At 44.8% G+C, this 24,324-nt stretch overlaps 1 protein-coding gene across 2 annotated transcripts in view; it reads right to left on the reverse strand.

The window, feature by feature from the left end:
• The window catches only part of ppm1f (protein phosphatase, Mg2+/Mn2+ dependent, 1F), a 151,564-nt gene that overhangs the window by 13,029 nt on the left and 114,211 nt on the right, over nucleotides 1-24,324 (reverse strand). For both annotated transcript variants that reach the window (XM_034169650.1, XM_034169649.1), the window contains exon 6: nucleotides 1,061-1,204. In XM_034169650.1, the coding sequence (XP_034025541.1) occupies nucleotides 1,061-1,204 (144 nt within the window). The remainder of the gene's footprint in view (nucleotides 1-1,060; nucleotides 1,205-24,324) is intronic.

Consider the following 24,324-nt stretch of genomic DNA (forward strand, 5'->3'; position numbering starts at 1 on the left):
CAGGATATCTGCAACTGGAGTCTGAAGATTTTGGGTTTGGACTTTGGAGAAACAGTTTCAGGGTGAGGGTGAATGCTGAGTTTTGGATTTCGGTCAGCTGGTTGACTCCTTAATGTCTTGGCCTTCACCAAGAGCTGAGATAATGTCTTTGAGGTGCTGAGGTGAGGACAGACTCAGGTTTTGGCACTCATGCCTTGAACATGTCCAAGTTCTTGCATCAGGATTTGCAGTCAGGACCTTTAGTCCAGTGTTGTAACCACCAGACCACAGAGTTTTCTGGACCAGTCCATTTGGAGAAAGTCTCAAACTGACCATCAAAGCAGTACTGTTCCACCAGAAAAGCTCTTTTAAAGATACTGTGCTGAATTTGACCTCTTGTCCCTGAGGAACATGTCGTGTTTAGCTGCAGCACCTCATGGTGGTCTGCATGTATGAAAATGTCAGGGCAGTGAGAGTTGCTGGGTTCCGGGTTGGAGTCCACCTGACTCCCGTTGCACTGAAGGACGTACTGACTGAAAGACGTCCATTAATGATTTAACACCATTCATAAAAATACATATATTTTTCATTTGGCTGCTGAGACAGAAACAGAAACACACGTGGTTATTATAGCGCCCCCTAGAGGTGCATCCATTTCATATGCAGGTTTAAGTTTTGAAGCACTGTTCCAGGAAGCTCAGTCACTCAAACTGGAAATACTGGTTGCCAAAATTTGATTGGGCATTTGGGAGCCATATTGGTGAGGCCACCAATCAGCTGATGATGTGGTGTTGGCAAACAGAGCTAAGAATAAGTGCACCAAATTTCAGACTTTTACCTCAGAGTTCTTGAAAAATGGACACTTCAGTTGTAGCGCCCCCTGGTGTTTGACTCCAAAGAAAGTGGCAATAATTTTTTTGGCCACAAAGTGAAACCTGGCTGATGTTCATCTTTGAAGGGGTTTGAGGTACCTACAGTCAGCGATTAACTCGTCCCCCTGAGACACTGACCCATGTCAGGGGGATGGTCCTGTCCCGTGCTGTCCACTCCGGTCCAGAGCCTGTGATGGGATAACGCTCACCTCTCTGTCTGGTTTGTGGGGGTCCATCAGTGGGACTGTGTGTCCTTTTCTGACCAGGACAGCCTGTGAGTCCCCCAGCCAGGACACGATCAGCTCCTGACCCTGGATCAGAACCACCACACCAGTGGTACCGCTGCGGAGACGCTGACATGTTTAAACACACACAAATAAACACAAAGACAGACACACAGAGACAGACAGGGAGAATATTGAAGTTAATAACCTATTTGTAGCCTCGTTCCAACGTCCACAAAGAAACCACATCCTGTCCAAATTCAAACCAGTTTCCTCCATTGTGTTCTACTGAATCACTGGCTGGAGGGCCGGCATCACCGCGGCGATGCACTCACTGGCTGTTGCCAAAGCGCCGCCGTCTTAGTTAGCGTCTAACAACCAGGCAGAGATAGAAATCGATGTCAAGAAAGTTTCACCATAAATCTGCATTTTCTGAGCTGTTAAATTTATTCAAACTCAGTCCCACATTTCTACAGCCAATATCTGTCAAAACAAATACAGAAGAGGATCAGAGTATATATAGCATTCTGAATATATACAATCTATTTATATAACAGACTTGAATGAATGTGTTGGTCCCAGTCCAGATGTTGTGAAGAGTTCACCTGGAGTTGTGGATTTTGTTGATACTATCCGACCACTGAAGTCATCATCTTCATCAAGACAGAAAGTAACACCATCAGTTAACACAAACATATTTAAACACACTCTGCCTGCCACGACACCAGATACTAGTCTGATCCTGAATGAATGTCATTATCAAGTTAAGATAAAGATGGGAAATAATTTCCGGACCAAGTTGAAAGACACTTGAAAGCACTGCATTGGAAAATGGAGAAATTCATCCCACTCGTGTGTATATTCTTGTATTAGCAGCAGAATATTAATGTCAAAGATGGTTTGTCACGTGACCCACCAAATGGAGAGAAAAAACATTTCCATTCTATGAATCTGCTCTTACAGAAAATCTCAGGATGGAAAACATGATGTGAAGAAAAAACAGAGGCTAATTAAAAAGGGATAAACTGAGACTTATGAACGTGAGACTTCTAAGTGAATCACTAAACGAATGGTGAAATATTTATCACCACAAAACATTCAGGCAGTAAAACTGGAGTCATGACTTTACAGAATACAAAGCAATTTTAGTCATTTCCCCACATCATTAATACGACATATACTACACACTTCTGAAAAAGCTCACGCCACAATCCTTTGTCAGCTTGTCGCTGCACCCAAACGCTGCACAAAAAGGCATTTTCAGATCACTTTAACCCAAGTTTAAGTCAGCGCATCATCAATTTCTATTTAATCGAATGTGTGACAATGCATAATAATGCTAAGCAAGATTAAATAGAAACTGATGAGTTCCTCCCACGTTAGGTTGATGCCAGACTGCAAGTGACCACTGCCCCTAGTGGTCCAAATGTGCCTCACATTTAATTAGGAAGATGAGTGCAGAGAAGGAACTTCTTTGTCTGGAATGTTCAGAGGCACAGTGTTTCGTTCGTAAGGTTTCATCTTCTCTGATATATGCAAGTGTTTAAAAAAAAGAGAAAAAAAATCCCAAATACTCTGGATAAGAAACGGTATCTTCGGGTAACCTGTTCTCGACACGAACACTTCTCACATGACCTGTGCCCATTTTGTCACCTGAGGACGCCCACGTAATTCTGTCAGTGTTTGTGCTATTTTGTGTCCAAAACAAATTAAAAACAGGAGGTGTTGCATGGTGAGGTAAGAAGTACAGCTAACGATCCGCCGTATTCACGCGTCTGAGGGTCCAGGGCCGAGCACCCGCCCACCTACATTTTTGAAGAAAGTCGGTTAAACGCCCACCCAAAATTACACGATTATTATTTTAAATTAAAGCTGATTAAATGCCCACCTAAAATAAATTAATTCTGTGGCCCAAGCACATTGGAAAAAGCAAAAAATAATGACGTTTTTCCAATCTCTTCCACATCTGATGTGATGACGCCATTAGTTTGATCTATGCTCTTATTGTGAAAGACGTGCAAAAACAAGAAGTGTTCTGTGACAATGGCTTGTTCTGTACAAGTAACAGTCACACGGTGACCGATGTATCATCAGTTTGTGTTTGTCTGTCAAAAGACATTTGTGATATTCATGGACAGGATATCAAGGTGTAGTCGGGGGAGGAGGGTTTCCAGTTTGGTGGGCTTAGGGTCTCATCACTGTTTTTTGCAGATGATGTGGTCCTGTTTGGCTTCATCGGCCTGTAACCTCCAACACTCACTGGATCAGTTCACAGCCGAGTGTGAATCGGCTGGGATGAGGATCAGCACGTTTAAATCTGAGGCCATGGTTCTCAGCAGGATGGATTGCCTACTCCGGGTAGAGAATATGGTCTTGCCCCAAGTGAAGGAGTACAAGTACCTCGGGGTCAAGTGAGGGGCCAATGGAGAATCGGTGCAGGAGGGGCGGTGTTGCATTCACTCTACCGTACTGTTGTGATGAAAAGGGAGCTGAGCCAAAAGGTGAAGCTCTCGATCTACTGGTCAATCTTCATTCCTACTCTCACCTATGGTCATGAAGGTTGGGTCATGACCGAAAGAACTAGATTGTGGGGACAAGTGGCCAAAATGAGCTTCCTTTGGAGGGTGGCTGGTGTCTCCCTTAGAGATAGGGTGAGAAGTTCGGTCATCCCTTTGGAGCTCGGAGTAGAGCCACTGATCCTTCACGTTGAAAAGAGACACCTGATATGGCTCGGGCATCTGGAAAGGATGTCCCCTGGGTGTCTTCCTAGGGAGGTGTTCCAAGCACCTCCAACTGGGAGGAGACCCCGGGGAATCAATCAATCAAGTTTACTTCTAGAGCCCTTTACAACACTCAAAGTGACCAAAGTGCTTTACAACAAAATTAAAACAAAACATGATAAAAACAAATATCTAACAGTAAAACCATTACAAAAACAATTATATAAAAAATGCATAAAAACATTTAATAGCATAAAGTAAAGTGCCATCATGCTACTGAGTGTTAAAAGCCAGCGTGAACAAATGCGTCTTGAGCCTGGACTTAAAAAGCTCTAAGTCAGAGATGATTCTCATTTTGAGGGGGAAATTTATTCCAAAGTTTGGGCCCAGCAACAGAGAAAGCCCGATCACCCCAGTGTTTAAACCTGGAGCTGGGCACTTCCAGTAAAAGCTGATTTACAGACCTCAAAGACCTGTTTGAGACGAGGATGCAAAAGCTCAGTCAAATAAGGAGGAGCCAGGCCATTAAGGGCTTTAAAGACAAACATCAAAATTTTAAAATCAGCTCTAAAAGAGACTGTAAGCCAGTGTTGTGTGTTGGGGGGGGGGGGGGGGGGGGGGGGGGGGGCGTGGCTGGATGTTTTGGTGTTCTTTTCTTTTCTTTGCTCTCCAGGTGGCATGAGGGCTGATTTGTCTGTGAAGAAGGTGCTGGCTGAAGAGTCTTCACCCTCATTAACATCATGGAAAGCACCTGTGAGTGGTGCTCACGTGCAGCCTGGATGACTTGCAGCTGAAGCAGATAATTGGATGGCGTTCTGCATTTAAGTCATGTGTGATTCAAGCAGAACTGCCGGGAACTCGACCTTGTGACGTTCGTTTGTGAGACGCTGAGGACCGCGCCTGGGTTTTGACACATCGAGCCCGTGAAGCGGGGAGGGGTGAGGACACATGCTGTCAGCACACACGAAAGGTAATTGAGTGTTTGAGTAGTTGTTGATAGTGGCTTGGTGTTTTGTTGCACAGTATACTGGAATTGTAAAGAGAATTGTGCAGTTTGCTTCTCACTGCTGTGGCGTGAAGGATAAGTGATCCTCCACTTGTTGTGAGAAGCTGCTCATTTGCATAAAGTAAAAAAAAGGACACTGACCTGAGTGTGTTGCTGATAGCGTGTGTTTATTGGAAGATATAGTTGTATCTGTTGCCTTACCTCACCTTCTCCTTGCTTCACAGAGAATCAGTTTGTCGTGTCCACCTGGGGGGTGTTTGGCGGTGGTAGGAAGTCCAGGAGCGCCGGCTTTAATCCTTGCAGGCGCTGGAGAGCGAGCCACGAATCACTCCACCAGAGGGACGTTGTTTTTTATGTTTTTACACTTTTAAGCACAGGTGAATAATAAATAGTTTCTGTTTGGAACCGCTCTCTGGTTATTTTTAGCGCTGGGTCCTGTCTGACGCAGGTCCGCTCCTCAACCCGCGTCGACACATAACAGCCAGTGCAAATTAAAAAGAACTGGGGTGATGTGCTGACGTCTTGATATGTTTGTTAAAAATCGGGCTGCAGCGTTTTGCACCAGCTGGAGACGACTCAGAGATGTCTGAGGAACTCTGACATAAAGGGCATTACAATAGTCAATTCTAGAGCTAATAAAAGCGTGGATAGTTTTTTCAAGGTCAGTGTGGTTTAAAAATGGTTTAACTTTAGATAAAAGACGCAACTGATAAAAACTTGTTCTTACGGCGCTGTCAATCTGTTTGTCAAATCTAAAAGAATTGTCAAATACCACCCCAAGATTTCTTACTATAGGTTTCAAAGACGCCGACAACAAACCAGAACCTAGAAGAGCAGGGTCACCAAACAAAATGTAATCAGTTTTGTCCTTGTTCAAATGGAGAAAATTTTGCTGTAGCCACAGCTTTATATCAGCCATGCAGTCTGACAAACGTTTGATAGCGTCATTTGTATTTGAAGACACTGGCAGATAAATCTGCAGGTCATCTGCATAGCAGTGAAAAGACATGTTATGTCTCTCCATAATGGAGCCCAGTGGTAACATACAGAGACAAAACAAAATGGGGCCCAAAATGGAACCCTGGGGTACTCCACAAGACAAGGTTGCAGCAGAGGAGGACAAGTCACCTATCATGACAGAAAATGTTCTGCTCATTAGATGGGAACTAAACCACTTTAATGCTGTGCCACAAATGCCAACATGGTGCTTTAAATGAGCCAAGAGGATCCTGTGATCAACAGTATCAAATGCTGCTGTCAAGTCAAGAAGCACTAAAAGAACTGGACATTTAGCATCAAGCGACAGAGCCACATCATTGTGGACTTTGAGGAGTGCAGATTCTGTGCTGTGCCTTGTTCTGAACCCTGACTGAAATTTTTCAAGAATAAAATTACTATCTAAGAACACTTGTAACTGTTTAAAAACAACTTTTTCAATAATTTTTGAAATAAACAACAAATCTGACACAGGTCTAAAATTAGATAGAACAGAAGTGTCAAGGCTTGGTTTTTTTAAGCAATGGTCTCACCACAGCATGTTTGAAAGTGTCAGGGAAGCATCCTGAACTTAAAGACATGTTAATTAAAATCAAGAGGGACGGGTCAACAGTGGTGAACAGTTCTTTCAGTAATTTAGCAGGAAGAAAATCTAAAGGGCAGTTAGTGACCCTCATGCATTTAACAATGTCAGTGAGGGATGTCAAAGTGATGGGATCAAAATGATCAAACACTGTAGAGTGAGCAGCAGTAACAGACTCCTCCAGATTGATACTGCAGCTTCTCAGTGCTCTCACTGACATCACTTTATCCACAAAAAAGTGTAAGAAGTCCTCACAGGTAGAAACAGTGGCATTTTCAAAATGAGGGGTGCAGGGTTTCACAACCAAATTAATTGTGTTGCACAACACTCGAGGGCAATGTCCATTTGTGGAAATAATGTCAGACAGATACTGGGATTTAGCTTCCTTCACTGCCCTCTGATACTGAACAAGACTGTCCTTAAGAATCTCCAATGACACATGTAGTCTGTCCTCCTTCCAGCGATGTTCTGCCTGTCTGCAGCGCTGCCTGAGTGCACGAGTAGTGTCATTTAGCCAGGGGTCAGCTCTTGGTTTAGAAGACCTGCACATAAAAGGAGCGATTTTGTCAAGGATCCCAGTACAGGTGGTATGGAAAGACGATAAAAGGCTATCTGGGCCTTGAGGGAGAGACTCTTCATAATAGGTAGAAATCTCCATATTCACAAAAGCAGTTGAAAATTCCCCAGCGGTTGAAGAAGTAATAATCCTGTGGCGAGAAGGTGGGGCAGGAGGCTTACTGACAGGTGGGGGAGCAAGAACGTCAAAAAGAATTGGCAAATGATCTGAAATGAGAGTGTCTGATATTTCTGTAAGAGAAAGTGTGAGCCCATGAGTGATAAGCGCTTGTGTATGGTCGCCAGTCTCTCTTGGACATTAATGCTCTTTATGAGCCGCTGCTGTCGTCTGGGTCCGGGCTTGGAGGGCCCCGCCATGCTCTGCCACCTGTGCTCGCGGACATCCCGCTCCACCTGCTCCGTTTTCCTTGCGTTCCTCTCAGGAGGAGGCGCTTTAGAAGGCGCGGAAAGCGGAGCGGTCTGTTGGTGAAACTTAAGTTTTACCTGGCAGCCTTCACTAGATGGTCTGATCCTCGCCGCCTCTGTGATGGACGATATTTTTGGGCATGGGAGCGTGCGCTGCGCACGAGAGGCTGCTGGATTCGTCCTGTTCCTGAACTGATGACCGGACCAGCTCCGCTAAAGCTGTGCCCGTTTGTGCCGCAGCTTCCCGCTGCTGCCTCTCGCCGGGCTGCAGAGTTTTTATGCTGGTGCTGTCGTCTGCGGGCTCGCAGACGCGGCGTTTCACCTGAGCTCCTCCGGCCGTTGAAACACGCTGCATCACTGGCTGCTGAGGAGCAGAACTTCCACATGACTTCATTAAAACCTGCTGATCCCACCGAGATCCTTAGTTTGGGTCTCATTAACATCAGATCATTGTCTCTGAAGTCATTGCTGGTGAATGACTTAATTGTGGATCATCGTCTGGATATGCTTGGATTATGTGAAACCTGACTTAAATCCACAGCTGTCCTTCCTCTGAATGAGGCCCACCCACCGGAGTACACTTTTAGTAACGTTTCACGTGATGTGAAGAAAGGCGGGGGTGTTGCTTTTATTTATAAATCCAGGTTTACTTTATTAACTGTTGGGGGTCATAAATATAATTCATTTGAGCATCTGATTCTCCGCTATGCCCATGATGCTAAGTACTGTCAGGGTCATAAACTGGAAATCAGCTATGTTATATTGTCACTGTCTACAGGCCTCCTGGCCCATATTCTGATTTTTTAGATGAATTTGGCACGTTCATCTCTAGTCTTTCAACTAGTGTTGACAACATTTTGATTATTGGTGACTTTAACATTCATATAAATAAGCTCTCTGATCCCCTCGGTAAATCATTTATGGAAATCATGGATGCATTAGGATTTCAGCAGTTCGTTCATGGTTCAACGCATATCAGTGGTGATACTCTGGATTTGGTTCTTGCATGTGGCCTTGCTGTCACAAATATCGACATCCTGCCTCTTGCATCAGCGGTCTCTGACCACTCGCTTATTAGGTTTACAATTACACTGCCGCGTTTAGTGGAGCAACAACCTTGCCTATCACTGCGGCGACAAATTAAACCTTCAACTTTGACTGAACTCGAAGCAAGACTACCAGAAATCTTAACTTCAAGCTTGATGAAATTTCAGTCAGTAGACAGTCTTGCAGATAGGCTGAATTTAGTGCTAAAAACCACACTTGATAAGATTGCGCCTCCTCTATTAAAGCCACGCCTTCCCAAAGCACAGACACCCTGGTTCAATAGTTATTTGCATGACCTTAGGAAGAAGGCTAGAGGGTTGGAACGGAAATGCCGTAGTTCCAAACTACAGGTGTTCCACCTTGCGTGGCGTGAAGCTATTTTAGATTATAAGCATGCTTTATTGGCTATGAAGCAGGCGTATTATTCTGAATTGATCAACAAAAACAAGCATAACACAAAGTTCTTGTTTGATACGGTGGCATTTCTTATTCATGGAACAGCCACCTGTTGGTCGTTCTCCTTTTTCAGCACAGGACTTTCTGGACTATTTCGAAAAGAAAATAGAAGATATTAGGTTGAGCACATCTCAGCATACTTTGGTTGAATCACTGTATCCAGCTACTGAGCTGGGGACTACTACTGAGGTGCTACCTGGATTCATGGAATTTAACAGTATCTCACAAGGTGTGCTGACGAAACTCGTGATGTCTACTAGAAGCACAACTTGTTTATTTGATCCTATACCAACAAAATTGTTTAAGGATCTTTGGCCCATTCTTGGGCCGACTGTGCTGGAAATTGTTAACCTTTCTCTAAACTCTGGATCTGTTCCAAAACGTTTTAAATCTGCAGTGGTTAAACCACTACTCAGGAAATCTAATCTTGATCCTGGTGAATTGAAAAATTATATGCCGATATCAAATCTATCATTCTGCTCTAAAATTCTGGAAAAGGTGGTTTCAAGGCAGCTTGTGGACTATCTTACTGAGAATGACCTTTTTTGAGCCACTGCAGTCTGCTTTTAGAAGACATCACTCCACAGAAACAGCACTTATTAAAGTAGTTAATGATCTTCTACGAGCAATGGACTCGGATACTACTACAGCATTGGTGTTGTTGGATCTCAGTGCTGCGTTAGACACAGTTGATCATCATATTCTACTTGATAGGCTAGAAAACTGTTTCAGGATTACTGGAACTGCTCTTGTGTGGCTGACGTCTTATCTGTCTGGTCGTTCCCATTGTGTTTTGTGCAATGACACTACCTCTGACGTTAAGGGTGTGAAGTTCGGGGTTCCGCAAGGATCCGTTCTGGGTCCCTTGCTTTTTCCCCTGTATATGGCACCCCTTGGGAACATTTTGCGGCGTTTCGGGGTTGCTTTTCATTGTTATGCTGATGATACTCAGTTGTATATGCCGATAGCTGCTGGAAATCCTGTCCACATAAAATCTTTACAGGACTGTCTTGCAGCAGTGAGAAGTTGGATGTCTAGCAACTTTCTACTTTTGAACTCTGATAAGACTGAAATGATGGTTCTTGGCCCAGCAAGACATCGGCACCAATTTGATCAGCTGGTGCTTAGCCTAGGTTCATGTGTTATACATCATACTGACAAAGTGAGGAACCTTGGGGTAATCTTTGATCCTACGTTGTCCTTTGACCTCCACATTAGGGACATTACGAGGACTGCTTTCTTTCATCTGAGAAATATAGCAAAGATTCGCCCCATCCTGTCTATAGCTGATGCTGAGACTCTGATTCACGCATTTGTCTCTTCTAGATTGGATTATTGTAATGAATTTCTGGTCTGCTGCAGTCTAGCATTCGAGGACTTCAGTTGGTGCAGAATGCTGCTGCCAGAATTTTGACACAAAGTAGAAGGTTTGACCACATTACTCCCATTCTGGCATCCCTTCATTGGCTACCGGATTCTGCCAGATTGGATTTTAAAGATTTATTGTTGGTTTATAAAATTGTTCATGGACTGGCGCCTTCCTACTTGGCGGACTTGGTTAAGCCCTATGTACCTGCGAGGCCTTTGCGTTCGCAGGGGGCGCAGGGCTTCTGTGTGTTCCGAGGATGAACAAAAAGTCTGTGGGGTATAGAGCCTTCTCCTACCGTGGTCCGGCTCTTTGGAATGATCTACCTGCTGTTATTCGGCAGTCTGACAGAGTGGAGATTTTTAAATCAAGACTGAAGACCCACTTTTTTAGACTGTCTTATCATTAATTTTTTAATCTGTTTGTGTTTGCTTTGTAATTTCTTTTTATTCTACTGTGTTTTATCTTTTAACTGTGCTTATCTTGCTTTTAATTTTGAATTTAGATTAATCGTTAGACGTATCGTTATCTTTGGCTGCTTTCAGTGATGCCGGTATTTGGTTAGACTCTTTCTCTCCGATTGTTCTGTCTGAGTTATTTTCATTAGTTACTTCATCCAAACCATCAACATGTTTATTAGACCCCATTCCTACCAGGCTGCTCAAGGAAGCCCTACCATTATTTAATGCTTCGATCTTAAATATGATCAATCTATCTTTGTTAGTTGGCTATGTACCACAGGCTTTTAAGGTGGCAGTAATTAAACCATTACTTAAAAAGCCATCACTTGACCCAGCTATCTTAGCTAATTATAGGCCAATCTCCAACCTTCCTTTTCTCTCAAAAATTCTTGAAAGGGTAGTTGTAAAACAGCTAACTGATCATCTGCAGAGGAATGGTCTATTTGAAGAGTTTCAGTCAGGTTTTAGAATTCATCATAGTACAGAAACAGCATTAGTGAAGGTTACAAATGATCTTCTTATGGACTCATCTCTGTGCTTGTTCTGTTAGACCTCAGTGCTGCTTTTGATACTGTTGACCAAAAATTTTTATTACAGAGATTAGAGCATGCCATAGGTATTAAAGGCACTGCGCTGCGGTGGTTTGAATCATATTTGTCTAATAGATTACAATTTGTTCATGTAAATGGGGAATCTTCTTCACAGACTAAAGTTAATTATGGAGTTCCACAAGGTTCTGTGCTAGGACCAATTTTATTCACTTTATACATGCTTCCCTTAGGCAGTATTATTAGACGGTATTGCTTAAATTTTCATTGTTACGCAGATGATACCCAGCTTTATCTATCCATGAAGCCAGAGGACACACACCAATTAGCTAAACTGCAGGATTGTCTTACAGACATAAAGACATGGATGACCTCTAATTTCCTGCTTTTAAACTCAGATAAATCTGAAGTTATTGTACTTGGCCCCACAAATCTTAGAAACATGGTGTCTAACCAGATCCTTACTCTGGATGGCATTACCCTGACCTCTAGTAATACTGTGAGAAATCTTGGAGTCATTTTTGATCAGGATATGTCATTCAAAGCACATATTAAACAAATATGTAGGACTGCTTTTTTGCATTTACGCAATATCTCTAAAATCAGAAAGGTCTAGTCTCAGAGTGATGCTGAAAAACTAATTAATGCATTTATTTCCTCTAGGCTGGACTATTGTAATTCATTATTATCAGGTTGTCCTAAAAGTTCCCTAAAAAGCCTTCAGTTAATTCAAAATGCTGCAGCTAGAGTACTGACGGGGACTAGAAGGAGAGAGCATATCTCACCCATATTGGCCTCTCTTCATTGGCTTCCTGTTAATTCTAGAATAGAATTCAGCTTTCAGGCTCCTCTCCTGTGGCTGGATCAGGTGACCCTAAACCATCCCTTAGTTATGCTGCTACAGACGTAGACTGCTGGGGGGTTCCCATGATGCACTGTTTCTTTCTCTTTTTGCTCTGTATGCACCACTCTGCATTTAATCATTAGTGATCGATCTCTGCTCCCCTCCACAGCATGTCTTTTTCCTGGTTCTCTCCCTCAGCCCCAACCAGTCCCAGCAGAAGACTGCCCTCCCTGAGCCTGGTTCTGCTGGAGGTTTCTTCCTGTTAAAAGGGAGTTTTTCCTTCCCACTGTAGCCAAGTGCTTGCTCACAGGGGGTCGTTTTGACCGTTGGGGTTTTACATAATTATTGTATGGCCTTGCCTTACAATATAAAGCGCCTTGGGGCAACTGTTTGTTGTGATTTGGCGCTATATAAAAAAAAATTGATTGATTGATTGATTGATTAATCTGTGTTGTTGTGAATTATGTGAAGCGCCTTGGTGCGACTTTGTCGTGATTTGGCGCTATATAAATTAATAAATTAAATTAAATTATAATCAAGTCCAGAGTGGGTCCAGCATTATGGGTTGGTTTATCCACAATCTGAGTTAAATCAAAAGATGTCAGAAGACGTTTAAAGTCAGTGGCCACCTGATCGGACTGGCAACAAACGTGGATATTAAAATATCCACAGATTAGAATGTGATCATATTTGGGGGCCAACTCAGCTAAGAACTCAGAGAACTCCTGAATAAAGTCCATCCCATCCATCCATCCATTTTCTTCTGCTTTATCCGGAGTCGGGTCGCGGGGGCAGCAGCTCAAGCAAAGCCGCCCAGACCTCCCGATCCACACACATCTACCCCAGCTCCTGTGGGGGAACCCCAAGGCGTTCACCCTTGTGCTCGAGCATGGTGTCTGTGATGGACAAACTGTGACTAGCACAGAAGTCCAACAACTGAACACCACTCGGGTTCAGATCGGGGATGCCGTGCTTCCCAATCACCCCCCTCCAGGTCTCACTGTCACCACCCACGTGGGTGTTGAAATCCCCCAGAAGAACAATGAGTCCCCAGTCGGGGCGCTATCTAGTACCCCTCCCAGGGACTCCAAGAAGGCCGGGTACTCTGCACTGCCTGAATAAAGTCCTTATTATATTTAGGTGGACGATAGACCACAGCACATAATATTGGACAAGAAAAATCCATCAGGAACAGCTGTACTTCAAAAGAGGAATAATTATTTGCATGTAAAGACTTGCATGTAAATTTATCCTTGAAGACGGTGGCAACTCCACCTCCCCGACCAGACGCATGAGGCAAACAGAGGAAACAGCAGCAAGGGGGAAGGAGTTCAGTGAAGGCGTTGTAGTCACCTGGTTTAGTCCACGTTTCTGTCAACATGAGGATATCCAGCCCACGTTAGGAAAAGAAGTGGTTCAGAATAAAAGTTTTATTTGTGAGAGACCTCGCATTCGCATGGGGAAGACCTAGGACTAGGTGCAGAGATTATATCTCCACACTGGCCTGGGAACGCCTCAGGATCCCCCAGTCAGAGGTGGTCAATGCACCCCAGGAAAGGGACCCGAACCTGGAAAAGCAGTTGAAGATGAGTCATTGGGATGCATACCTCGGCTTTTTAGCAGTCGGTTCTCCAGGCATGGCAGGTCCTCGTTGTGCACAGGGACAACGTAGGCACACCTGGGATGTGGCTGTTTGAGGAGCCTCTTTTCTTCAATGACTTTGTTATCTCTCCTGGGTTGTCATCTGCCACTCTGCAGTCCCGCCTGAGGGAGGTGGAGTGCACCAAATTGGGCCATCTACTGCGCATGTCTGTTGTGAGGCTGGTGGAGTCGGCGGGAGTTCCATACTTCAGGATGCTGCCCAAGGTGGAGGAGGAGGTTTGCTTCTCTGCCAGGTCCCCACAGAGCATTTACTGAGAACCGTACTCTGTCTGACCAGTGGGATGATGAATGTGAGGACGTGTTCCCCTCTCTGACTGTCTCACCTGCTGTGGGAGCATGGCAGGAGAAGCAGGGGGTTCTTGTCTTTCAAGACACCTACTTTGGGAGAGTTGGAGAGTGTCTGTAAAAAGGCTCTCTATTATACCTGTGTCAGAGTGTCACACTTACACTCTTTGGCAGGGTTGGTGGTGCCGAAGTGGTCTGAGTTTTTTGGTGCCGCCTTGTCTCCTGTGGGGTGCTGGCAAAGCCTGTACAAACCCCCGGTCGACAAATGAGTGGGGGACCTCCAAGGGAGGATTGTACACTGGCTTCTGGCTACAAACAGGTATCTGGCGCACCTGGATCCAGGGGTTGATGGGGTTTGTCCTCCTTTGTCCACTTAGGGAAACTGTTCACCATGTTTTTGCACAGTGTCAGATGTCAGGGCTGTTTGGGTTGTTGGGGAGGTGGTTTCATGGTCTTGGTTTGTTGTTCACTATGGACTTATGTTTTGTCCAAAATATCACGCACAATCCAGGAAGTTGCATGTATTATTTAACGTGCTTTGTGGACTCGCCAAGTTGGCCATCTGGAAGACTCGGAAGAACTGTGTTTTAGCTCGGGGGTCAGTGGACCCTGAGTTTATGCTGAAGGGACTCTTGGCAGCCCGGATTAGAGTGGACTTCCAGTTTTATGTTCTTATGGTGCATTTACACATAGGCAACACGTGTTACTAATGTCATATTTGCATCATTCTTGGCACATTCATGATATTCTTAACATGACTTAATGCATTTGAATACGTTTCTTAATAGTGCGTGTTGATGCGTGATATTTGTGATTTTTGTGGAGCATGTTTTTGGCTGTCAAAACATCTTCCACGAATGTCACGTACCATCCTCATTTCATCTCGTCTTGGAGGTCGCAACTGAGCATGTTGATCCGTCTTGATGAGTAGTGATCGTTAATAGAGTGTGACAGCGTTCTTCTCTGACATGCGCACAACTAAACCCTGCTGCACCGCATTCAGTTTCATTGCTGCAGCATGCTGAAGAACAGTGATGCCAAGTCAACTAAAAGCCTCATTCCAGTGCTCCTCAGCGCGCTCCTGCAGGTTTTCCACCTGCTGCTGTGCCTGATGTTTGGGAAAACAAGCGAGACGAGAGCCGCGTGGAGCCACACATCTCAGTCTCCTCCTCTTTTCTGCACCACTCCACGGAACAGAGCCTAACTAAAGGGGCTTTCACAGTGGTGTATTTGTACAGCTGCTCATTGCAGAGTTGTGTTTCATTTAAATGCGCCCGAAATACGTGCGTACTCAGCCTTTAACAGTGTTCGTTCATACGTGCAGCTGCGTGTTCGCGTTTTAATATGTGCACACAGTCGCGTGTGCCATGCCGCACTAGTTTCAGTGCTATTTTCTGCCTCTGTGGAAGTGCGCTCTGTTCTGTGCTACATGGTGTGGTGCGACTCAAAAAGTCATTTAACATTTTTTTTTTTTTTTTTATGCAGCGAGTGCGAGTTTATTTTTACAGTCACAGCTCTTTTCAGCTTTGATCAGACTGATCGATCAGGACGTTTGATGAGCGCACCGACATGCAGCGAGTGCACGTGTATTTTAAAGAGTCTCAGCTCCGAATTGGGGGGGGGGGGGGAAGAGATATTTTTTATGAAATGATGCAACAGTGAAACAGTTATATAATTAGTCCAGTATGATAAAGTGAAGCAACGATCTTGCAGTATCTGTATCTATATAGCTCCAGTAGAACAACAGGGAGATGTGAAGTGGCGCACAGTACCGTGTTGAAGCGTGGGTGGGCTCACAATAGCGGAGAGTAGCACGGCGCTACTCATTACAGCGTAGATGATACGCTGTAATGAGCAGCTCTACGAATATGCCACTGTGAAAGACCCTTAACACTAGAAGTCCCACAGAGCAGCCATTTGGTTTTTCTACCTATAAAACCCACAGGGCAGCCGATCGGCTGTATGGCTTTTAGCTAATCTGCTAAATCAGCTATGAGCACTCTTTTTGTTATGTAAACGAGGCGATGATCACTGGTGCACCACATGAGGGACTGGACACTGGACAAGCTTATGGGGGAGGGGGTGGCTTCACTCTTCTAAACCTGGCAAAGAAACTGGTTCATCCAAAAGACAAAACACCAACACACATGGGTTTCTTTCCTTTGCTGCTGAGATTTATTGATAAAAATGGTGCAAAATAGTACAAAATAAAAAAAAATATTTACACATATTTACAAATAATAAAAAGCTATGCATTATCAGGATACAGTGTTCAAGAGTGGCAGTGAGTACATTTCAGCAATCACTCACAATCCCGGCACTGCCATGGCATCTCCCTTCTGCATTTGCCACATGTTTATCTGTAAGCAGCCAACACATCGCACAGTGGCATGATTGTTCTTACATTGATTTCTAACCTGACACGTTGCTCTTTTCCCAGGACTAGGTGTGGAAGGTTGTTGCCGAAGCAAGTGTTCCTTTTGAGAGTTAGTCAACTCTCTTGCAAGCTCCACCAGGAAGTCCACCCGTCTGCCATATCAATCATGTTATAGAACACGGCGACTGGCCAGCGCCGTGTTCCTGTGCAGACAGTGTACTCCCGCACCATCTGGTCCATCACATCCACGCCGCACTTTGTAGTGTTGTAAAGGGTGACAGTGTTTGGCTTCCTTTTTAGTGGTATTCTCAGTCTGAACCATGCTGTGCATGCTGCTGAGAATGTGGACAGCCTTCTTCCATTTGGGCGCATACACCGTCAGTATGGTACCAGTGGTTGAAACACGAGTGGTGAATTCATTGCGGTTCCTCTGTCGAGTTGATTGTGGACTTTCTCGGCGAATCTTGTTGACTGTGCCGAGGATGGTGGTTTTCCAGCTAAGTAGTCATCGCGCAAGTGACAGCGATGTGAAGAAATTGTCCGTGGTAACGTTTCTGCCCTTGTCCAGGAATGGTTCTATCAGCCTCATAACTACATTCTCAGACAGTCTCTCCCCACTGGGATGACTGGGGTCCTTGCCAGGATATGGGAGGACATTGCAGATGTACTTAGATTTCAAGTCACAAGCCACCAAAACTTGATCCCAAGCTTGTTAGGTTTTGTTGCAATGTACTGAAGGAATTAGCAGCGAGTCTTTGACAGGAAGTGATGTGTTGACCAGGGTTGAAGGATGTGATACAGTTGGTGACAAACGATCCCCACACACCTGAAATTGCAGAAAATGTATCAGTCTTTGCTCACTCACTGCGGGTGTCCCTGTCATCAAAGCATAGGTGATGCATGGAAGCATTTTCGGGACATAGTTCCAATGATCTGTGGGTTTCCCAGGTTTGCTGACCAGCAGTGATGGAACCTTGGTCAGCCCCCGCAAGATGACAATAGCAATAAATACCATTAGTTCAGGGAGGGCCATGAACTAATCCCAATGCTCTGTTTGCTGTGCATGTTGAACAATCTTGACAAACAAGTCGAGAATGAGATGAAGCGTGTCCAGAGTGATGAGACACAAGAAGCTCTGAAGGCGACTCGAGATGGACCTCCTGGCCTTAGCCGTTGGCTCTCCATCTGTGTCGTACACAGATGGAGGCGTGAAATGGAGACCCGTCCCCACCTGTTCTTCTCGCCACTCTGTGCCATCTTTTGCCGCCTCTGTCAGGCCAGTCCCCAACTGAGCTCTCTTTTCTGGTTGAGGAGCAGTCTCTTCATCTGCAGTGTGAACAAATTCAAATTAGGAGCAATGGGAAAGTGAACTGATATCACAAATGCATGCATAGAAGATAAAAATAGTAATTCTAGTACATCTCAAATAGTTTGGCTAAGGTGCAGGGATCTCAGGAGAAGTAGAACCAAACAAAACAAACGGAGGCCCACACTCAGAAACAAAATGGAGGCTGCCTGATGCAAGACGGCCAAAACTCTATTCACATGGTGCTATGTGCACCACCATTTCCACCTTCCTAAAATAGGAAGGAAATAATATGAAAAGAAATCTAACCTGAAGACGGCTCAGACAGCTCGGAGTCTGAATCCGGCTGAAGCTTTATGTCCCCATCCAAGTCACAAGGGTTTACTCCATCCAGGACCATTTCCAACGCATGTTGAGTGTTGAATCTTCTCTGTATCTTCATTCCTTGGAGAGGAGGTTCGTACACCACAGAATTCTTGAGGGCACTGAAGTGGCACGCTATGTGCAGTGAGGGATTTATCCACCTCAGCACAAAAGGAATGGTCTCTCCTTTGAGAGCAAGCTGCATATACAATAGGCTGGATCAGATGGGTCAACCACACCCCTGTCAGCATCTCCCCTCCTGTGGTGTGCCAATGATCGCTTCCTTTACACAACAAAATGAGTGCTCACAGGTGATTTAGCAGATTAGCTAAAAGCCATACAGCCGATCGGGTACCCTGTGGGTCTTTTTTCCTGTTTTATTTATAAAGGGACCATGTACAATAAAAACATAAATGTTTCCATTTGATGCATTGTACCAGAGTTAGCTTAAAGCTAATTTACATCTGCAGTCCCTTGACAAATCACAGTTAAAACATAAATAATAAGACATCACAAAAAACAAACTCAAAACTGGCAAAACTATAAATCACCCACACAGACATATACACTCACATCCACACAAACACATTCACACAATCCTATTACATAATGTTTCAAAAGAATCAGTGGTTACAGAATTGAGTATCTTTCAGAAAATTTTTCAATTTGTTCTTGAAACTTCCAATAGAATCAGAGTTCTTGATGCCGTCAGGGAGAGCGTTCCACTGAGTCGTGGCTTTCACAGAGAAAGCTGACTGACCAAAAGCAGTACGACGGAAAGGCACAGAGCAGTCTCTTATTGAAGATATTCTGGTAGATCTTATGGACGGCACCGGATGACTATTAACAAATTAACATAATGGGGAAGGAGCCAATCCATTCAAAATCTTGAATGTAAGACACAGATTAGAGAACAGTTTATAGTTCTCAAAACTAAACAGATGCAGCTTTTCTAGAATCCTGCAGTGATAATATTGCATAGATTTTTTTTATCTAAAATTTTTAACGTTTGTTTATATAGAGGTTTTTATTGGTAGAACAGCCAAATGGGGGGACTTCTAGTGCTAAGCATGCAGTCACAGAGTTCTTCTGCTTCTGCTGCTGCTTCTGCTGTATTTTTTGGAGCAAACAGGATGTGAATTGTTCAGCAACTGACAGTTGGATGAATATGGGTGTGTGTGTGTGTGTGTGTGTGTGTGTGTGTGTGTGTGTGTGTGTGTGTGTGTGTGTGTGTGTGTGTGTGTGTGTGTGTGTGTGTGTGGAGACAATTCGCCTCATTCACAACGTGACAGAACTTAATGTGTTGTTCCGCACAACAGCACGCAGCAACGCGGAACATTATTCTTGACCGTATGTAATGGTTCCTGATAATTCTCCAGCAACATGTGCCATTAATCGTAACATGTGGTAACAGGTTGCAGCAGTTCCTGAGGACTCCTGACGCCTCTGCCCCGAATCAACACATTCGTGACCAGTGGTCAAGAATGTGTACTTCATGGCATTCGTGACTTGTCATCATTATGTGTAAACACAGCATTACTGATAACGTGGACACCTTCAGAGACACATGGTGCATAAATGACGTTTTCTCGTCTGTGCAAAATGAGAGCTTTGGTGCTCCATGTCTGACGCCTGTTGGCGGAGTCTATAATGGTGGACGCAGACATAAAAAAAGACAATGGAAGTAGGGCTGTCATGACTACGTCGACTAGTGAAACCATAGACAACTAATTTAGTAGTTGACCAGTCATTTATTTGATTTATGTCTTTGGTTTTCTCTCAATTCATAGTTTCAGGCAGCGAGTCATCCCGCCGTCATATGGAAGTTCAAATTTTGAAAAAGACGGCCGATTAAAACAGTGGCCGTCTTGTTCAAAGCTGCCTAAAATGCGCAGTTTAGACGTTACATTCTGCTGAGAACCATCAGTGCACGTGAGACAGTGAGTGCGGAGCAGAAAGAGAGGATTTTAACCCAAGTGGACATGTTAAAATAAAAAACTAAACCAAACCACGGAGCTGCCTTTACTTCTCTCTGCACTTTCTCTACCACTGCTGTTCTGACGGCACCGTCCTGTTCACACCATGTGCACGTTGTATACTGAGTTTATGAGATCATGAGATGAAATAAACAAATATCCTTAAAAAAATTCATTAAAAAATGAGAATATATGAATGAACTGAGCAAAAATTACACATACACGGATTTAAAAAAAAAAGCCCTGCTGTGGAGAAGCTGTGCAGTGATGTTCAGAGGCACAAAAGCAGGTGAGAACTCTGAACTTTAACAGCTGTTATTTTCCAAAGGTATGTATTTGTTCAGTCTTGAGCTTAATGTCGTGTTTAAGCACAAAACGTGACTGATGAGGGGAAAAAAAAAAAGGATGACTTTATCACACTAAAATCAACTGGAGTCAGAATAAAAATAATTATTAAGCTGCAGCTTTATGTTTTAATTATTTCAAAGTGAGTTACCTCTTACTTTATTGTGATTTATTTATACAAAAAATATGGGGAGTCTAATCAGCCTGCATTGTTCTGTTCAGGTTATATCAAAGTTTTCCTGCACATGTCCGTGTATGTTTTTCCTTCTTTATAAGAGTTTGGTGTTTGAGTTTGCTCCACAAAGTTATAAAAACACAGTAAAATGTTCACAATTTTCTTTATAGCAGTTATGTAATTTCAGAAATGCAACAGAAACAACCACAAATCAGAAAAAGTTGGGACTATATGTAAAATGAAGATAAAAATAAAAATGTTGCACAATTCCCAGTTTCTCAAACCACAGAAGCCCAGTGTTCTTCCAGAGTTGTGTCTTGGTGGCTTCCCTCACTTGTCTCCTTCCAGCATGGACATTTAGTTTTTGAGAACTGCATACCTGATACAGATTTACCATAAAGTACCACACTGTTTGTATTTCTGAATGACTGATGGAAATGAAGTCGAAGAAATACAGTAGTCACTGATTTCGAAATGTTCACGTTTTCATCCCCTAACGTTTCTCGTAAAATGCTGCAGGCCTTAGATTTAGTAAATTACGTATGAGCTGACTCGTCGACTAATCGCAAAAATAATCGTTGACGAGTCGCCTATCAAAATAGTCATTTGTGGCAGCCCTAGATGGAAGTGATGTAACTCAATTGTTGTGAATAAAGCTGTTTTAAAATTCAAAATTCTCTCTCCCTCCCTCCTCCCCTTTCCCTCCCCCCTCCCCCCCCCTCCCTTTTATCCACCACTGAGATTGTGCAGGGTGGGGTTCTGTTGGTCAGGGCTCAGGTCTAGGGGTTGACCATGGTGTTCGCGAATATTTACGTACACAATGAGGGCTCGGAGTGGGTGGGGTTATTCAAACGGGTGAGAGACGTTTTAGTTCAGCAGGATCCTGGTGACCGTTTTGGTGTTGGGGGTGACTTCAACTGCACTGTAGATATGTCACTGGATCGGGTTGGTGAGGAGCCACATTGGACTCCCCCATCACGCTGGATGAACTGACAATGGCGGTGCGGCAGATGGCATCCGGGAAAGCTCCAGGGATCGACGGACTCCCAGTGGATTTTTATGAACGCTTCTGGGGCTTTCTCGGTGCTGATCTTCTGGAGGTGTTGCTGGAGAGTATTGCGGCGGGCTGCTTGCCCACTTCTTGTTGCTGTGCTGTTCTGTCCCTCCTGCCAAAGAAAGGGGATCTTACCCTTTTGCAGAACTGGAGACTGGTTGCACTTCTCTGTGAGGATTCTAAACTTTTTTCTTGGGTACTGGCGAACAGGTTAAATGTGTCCTGGATTTTATTGTTCACAAGGACCAGTGTTATTGTTTGCCCGATAGGACTATTATGGACAACCTTATTTTGATGAGGGATTTGTTTGATCTGTGCAATACTGGAGATTTGGTTTACATCACTTGATCAGGAGAAGGCATTTGACCGGGTTCATCACAGGTTTTTGTTTTTCCACTTTGAGGGCATTTGGTTTGGCTTTGGTGAGGGGTTTATGTAATTTGTTGGGGTATTATATAATGGGGCTTCATGTTTGGTTCAGGTTGGGGGAGGGTTGAGCTGCCCAGTCCCTGTAATGTGGGGTATAAGACAGGGTTGCCCCATCTCAGGTCAGCTGTATTCTTTAGCTATTGAGCCACTCTTGTGTCATATTAGGGCCAGACTGTCTGGCCTTGTTTTGCCGGGTTTTCAACTGTCTTCTCCCCTGGTGCTCTCTGCTTATGCAGATGACATCACGGTTTTTGTCACGAATCAGGTGGACATTGATGGGTTGTTAGACAGTTTACGGCTCTATGAGACAGGAACCTCTGCAAGACTGAACTGGGACAAGAGTGCGGCTGTCCTGATGGGGAGGTGGCAGGAAGCGTCTGCTCCCTGTCTCCCACATGGTCTGCGGTGGGGAGTGGAGGGCTTGAAAATTCTGGGTGTGTTTGTGGGGATGGATGGGTATCATCAGAGGAACTGGGAGGGCTTGGTGGAGAAGGTGTGTGCGAGACTGTCCAACTGGCAATGGTTGCTGCCCCAGATGTCCTATAGGGGGGGAGTTCTGGTCGCTAATAACTTGGTCGCCTCTGCGCTGTGGCACAGACTGTCTGTTCTCCCTCCACCACGGGGCCTTATCGAGCAGTTGCAGCGGTTACTGGTGGATTTTTTCTGGTCAGGCCATCACTGGATCAGAGCTCCCATGTTGTACATGCCACTTCATGAAGGAGGACAGGGGCTGGTGGACATTTCTGCTCGGGTGTCGACCTTCAGGTTGCAGGCTGCGCAGAGACTGTTGTACACCTCAGAAATGAGCTGGCAGGATACGGCACATGTCCTGTTGTGGAGGGAGGCAGGCCTTGTGTATGACAAACATTTGTTCCTCCTCTGTCAGCGGGGCGTCATTGGGGCGCGCACCTCGGGTTTTTACCAGTTGGTTCTCCAGGCATGGCAGGTCCTCGCTGTGCGCAGGGATAACATAGGCACACCTGGGATGTGGCTGTTTGAGGAGCCTCTTTTCTTCAATGACTTTGTTAGCTCTCCTGGGTTGTCTGTCACTCTGTGGTCCCGCCTGAGGGAGGCAGGGTGCACCAAATTGGGTCATCTACTGCGCATGTCTGTTGTGAGGCTGGCGAAGTCGGTGGGAGTTCGGTCCTCCAGGATGCTGCTCAGGGTGGTGGAGGAGGTTTGTGCTTCCCTGCCAGGGCTCCACAGAGCATTTGCTGAGAACCGTACTCTGTCTGACCAGTGGGATGATGAATGTGAGTATGTGTTCCCCCCTCTCTCACTGTCTCGCCTGCTGTGAGGGCATGGCAGGAGGAGCAGGGGGCTCTCCTGTCTTTCAGGACACCTGTTTTGGGAGGGTTTGACTGTATCGGCAAGAAAGCTCTCTATTTATCTCTCTCTATCACACTTACGCTCTTTGGCAGGGTTGGTGGTGCCGAAGTGGTCCGAGTTTTTTGGTGCCGCCTTGTCTCCTGTGGGGTGCTGGAAAAGCCTGTGCAAACCCCTGGTCGACAAATGCACGGGGGACCTCCAGTGGAGGATTGTCCATGGGTTTCTGGATACAAACGGGTATCTGGCGCATCTGGATCCAGGGGTTGATGGGGTTTGTCCTTTTTGTCCACTGAGGGAAACTGTTCACCATGTTTTTGCACAGTGTCACCGGTTGTCAGGGCTGTTTGGGTTGTTGGGGAGGTGGTTTCGTGGGCTTGGTTTGTTGTTCACTATGGAATTGCTTATTTGTTTGTCCAGAATATTGTGCACAATCCAGGAAGTTGCATGTTTTAATTAACCTGCTTTGTGGACTCACCAAGTTGGCCATCTGGAAGACTCGGAAGAACTGTGTTTTAGATCAGGGGTCAGTGGACCCTGAGTTTATGTTGAAGGGACTCTTGGCAGTCCGGATCAGAGTGGACTTCCAGTTTTATGCTCTTACTGATAACATGGACACCTTTAGAGACACATGGTGCATAAATGACGTTCTCTCATTGGTGCAAAAGGGGAGCTTGGTGCTCCATTTCTGACGCCTGTCGGCTGAGTCCATGTTGGTGGACGTGGACATAAAAAAAAAAAAAAAAGACGATGGAAGTAATGCATCTCAATTGTTGTAAATAACGTTGTTTTAAAATTCAAAAATTCTCTCTTCCTCACTCTCCCTCTCTCTCTCTCTCTCACAGCTGTTAAAGTTCTCCTGCGGTGTGCCACACACCAAGCGCTCAGGGAAGAGTTCTCGTACAGAGAGCCGAGTGCTGCAGCATAGGGGAGACCGGGGCCA

This window comes from Thalassophryne amazonica, chromosome 5, assembly GCF_902500255.1.
Source record: "Thalassophryne amazonica chromosome 5, fThaAma1.1, whole genome shotgun sequence".
Classification (NCBI taxonomy): domain Eukaryota; kingdom Metazoa; phylum Chordata; class Actinopteri; order Batrachoidiformes; family Batrachoididae; genus Thalassophryne; species Thalassophryne amazonica.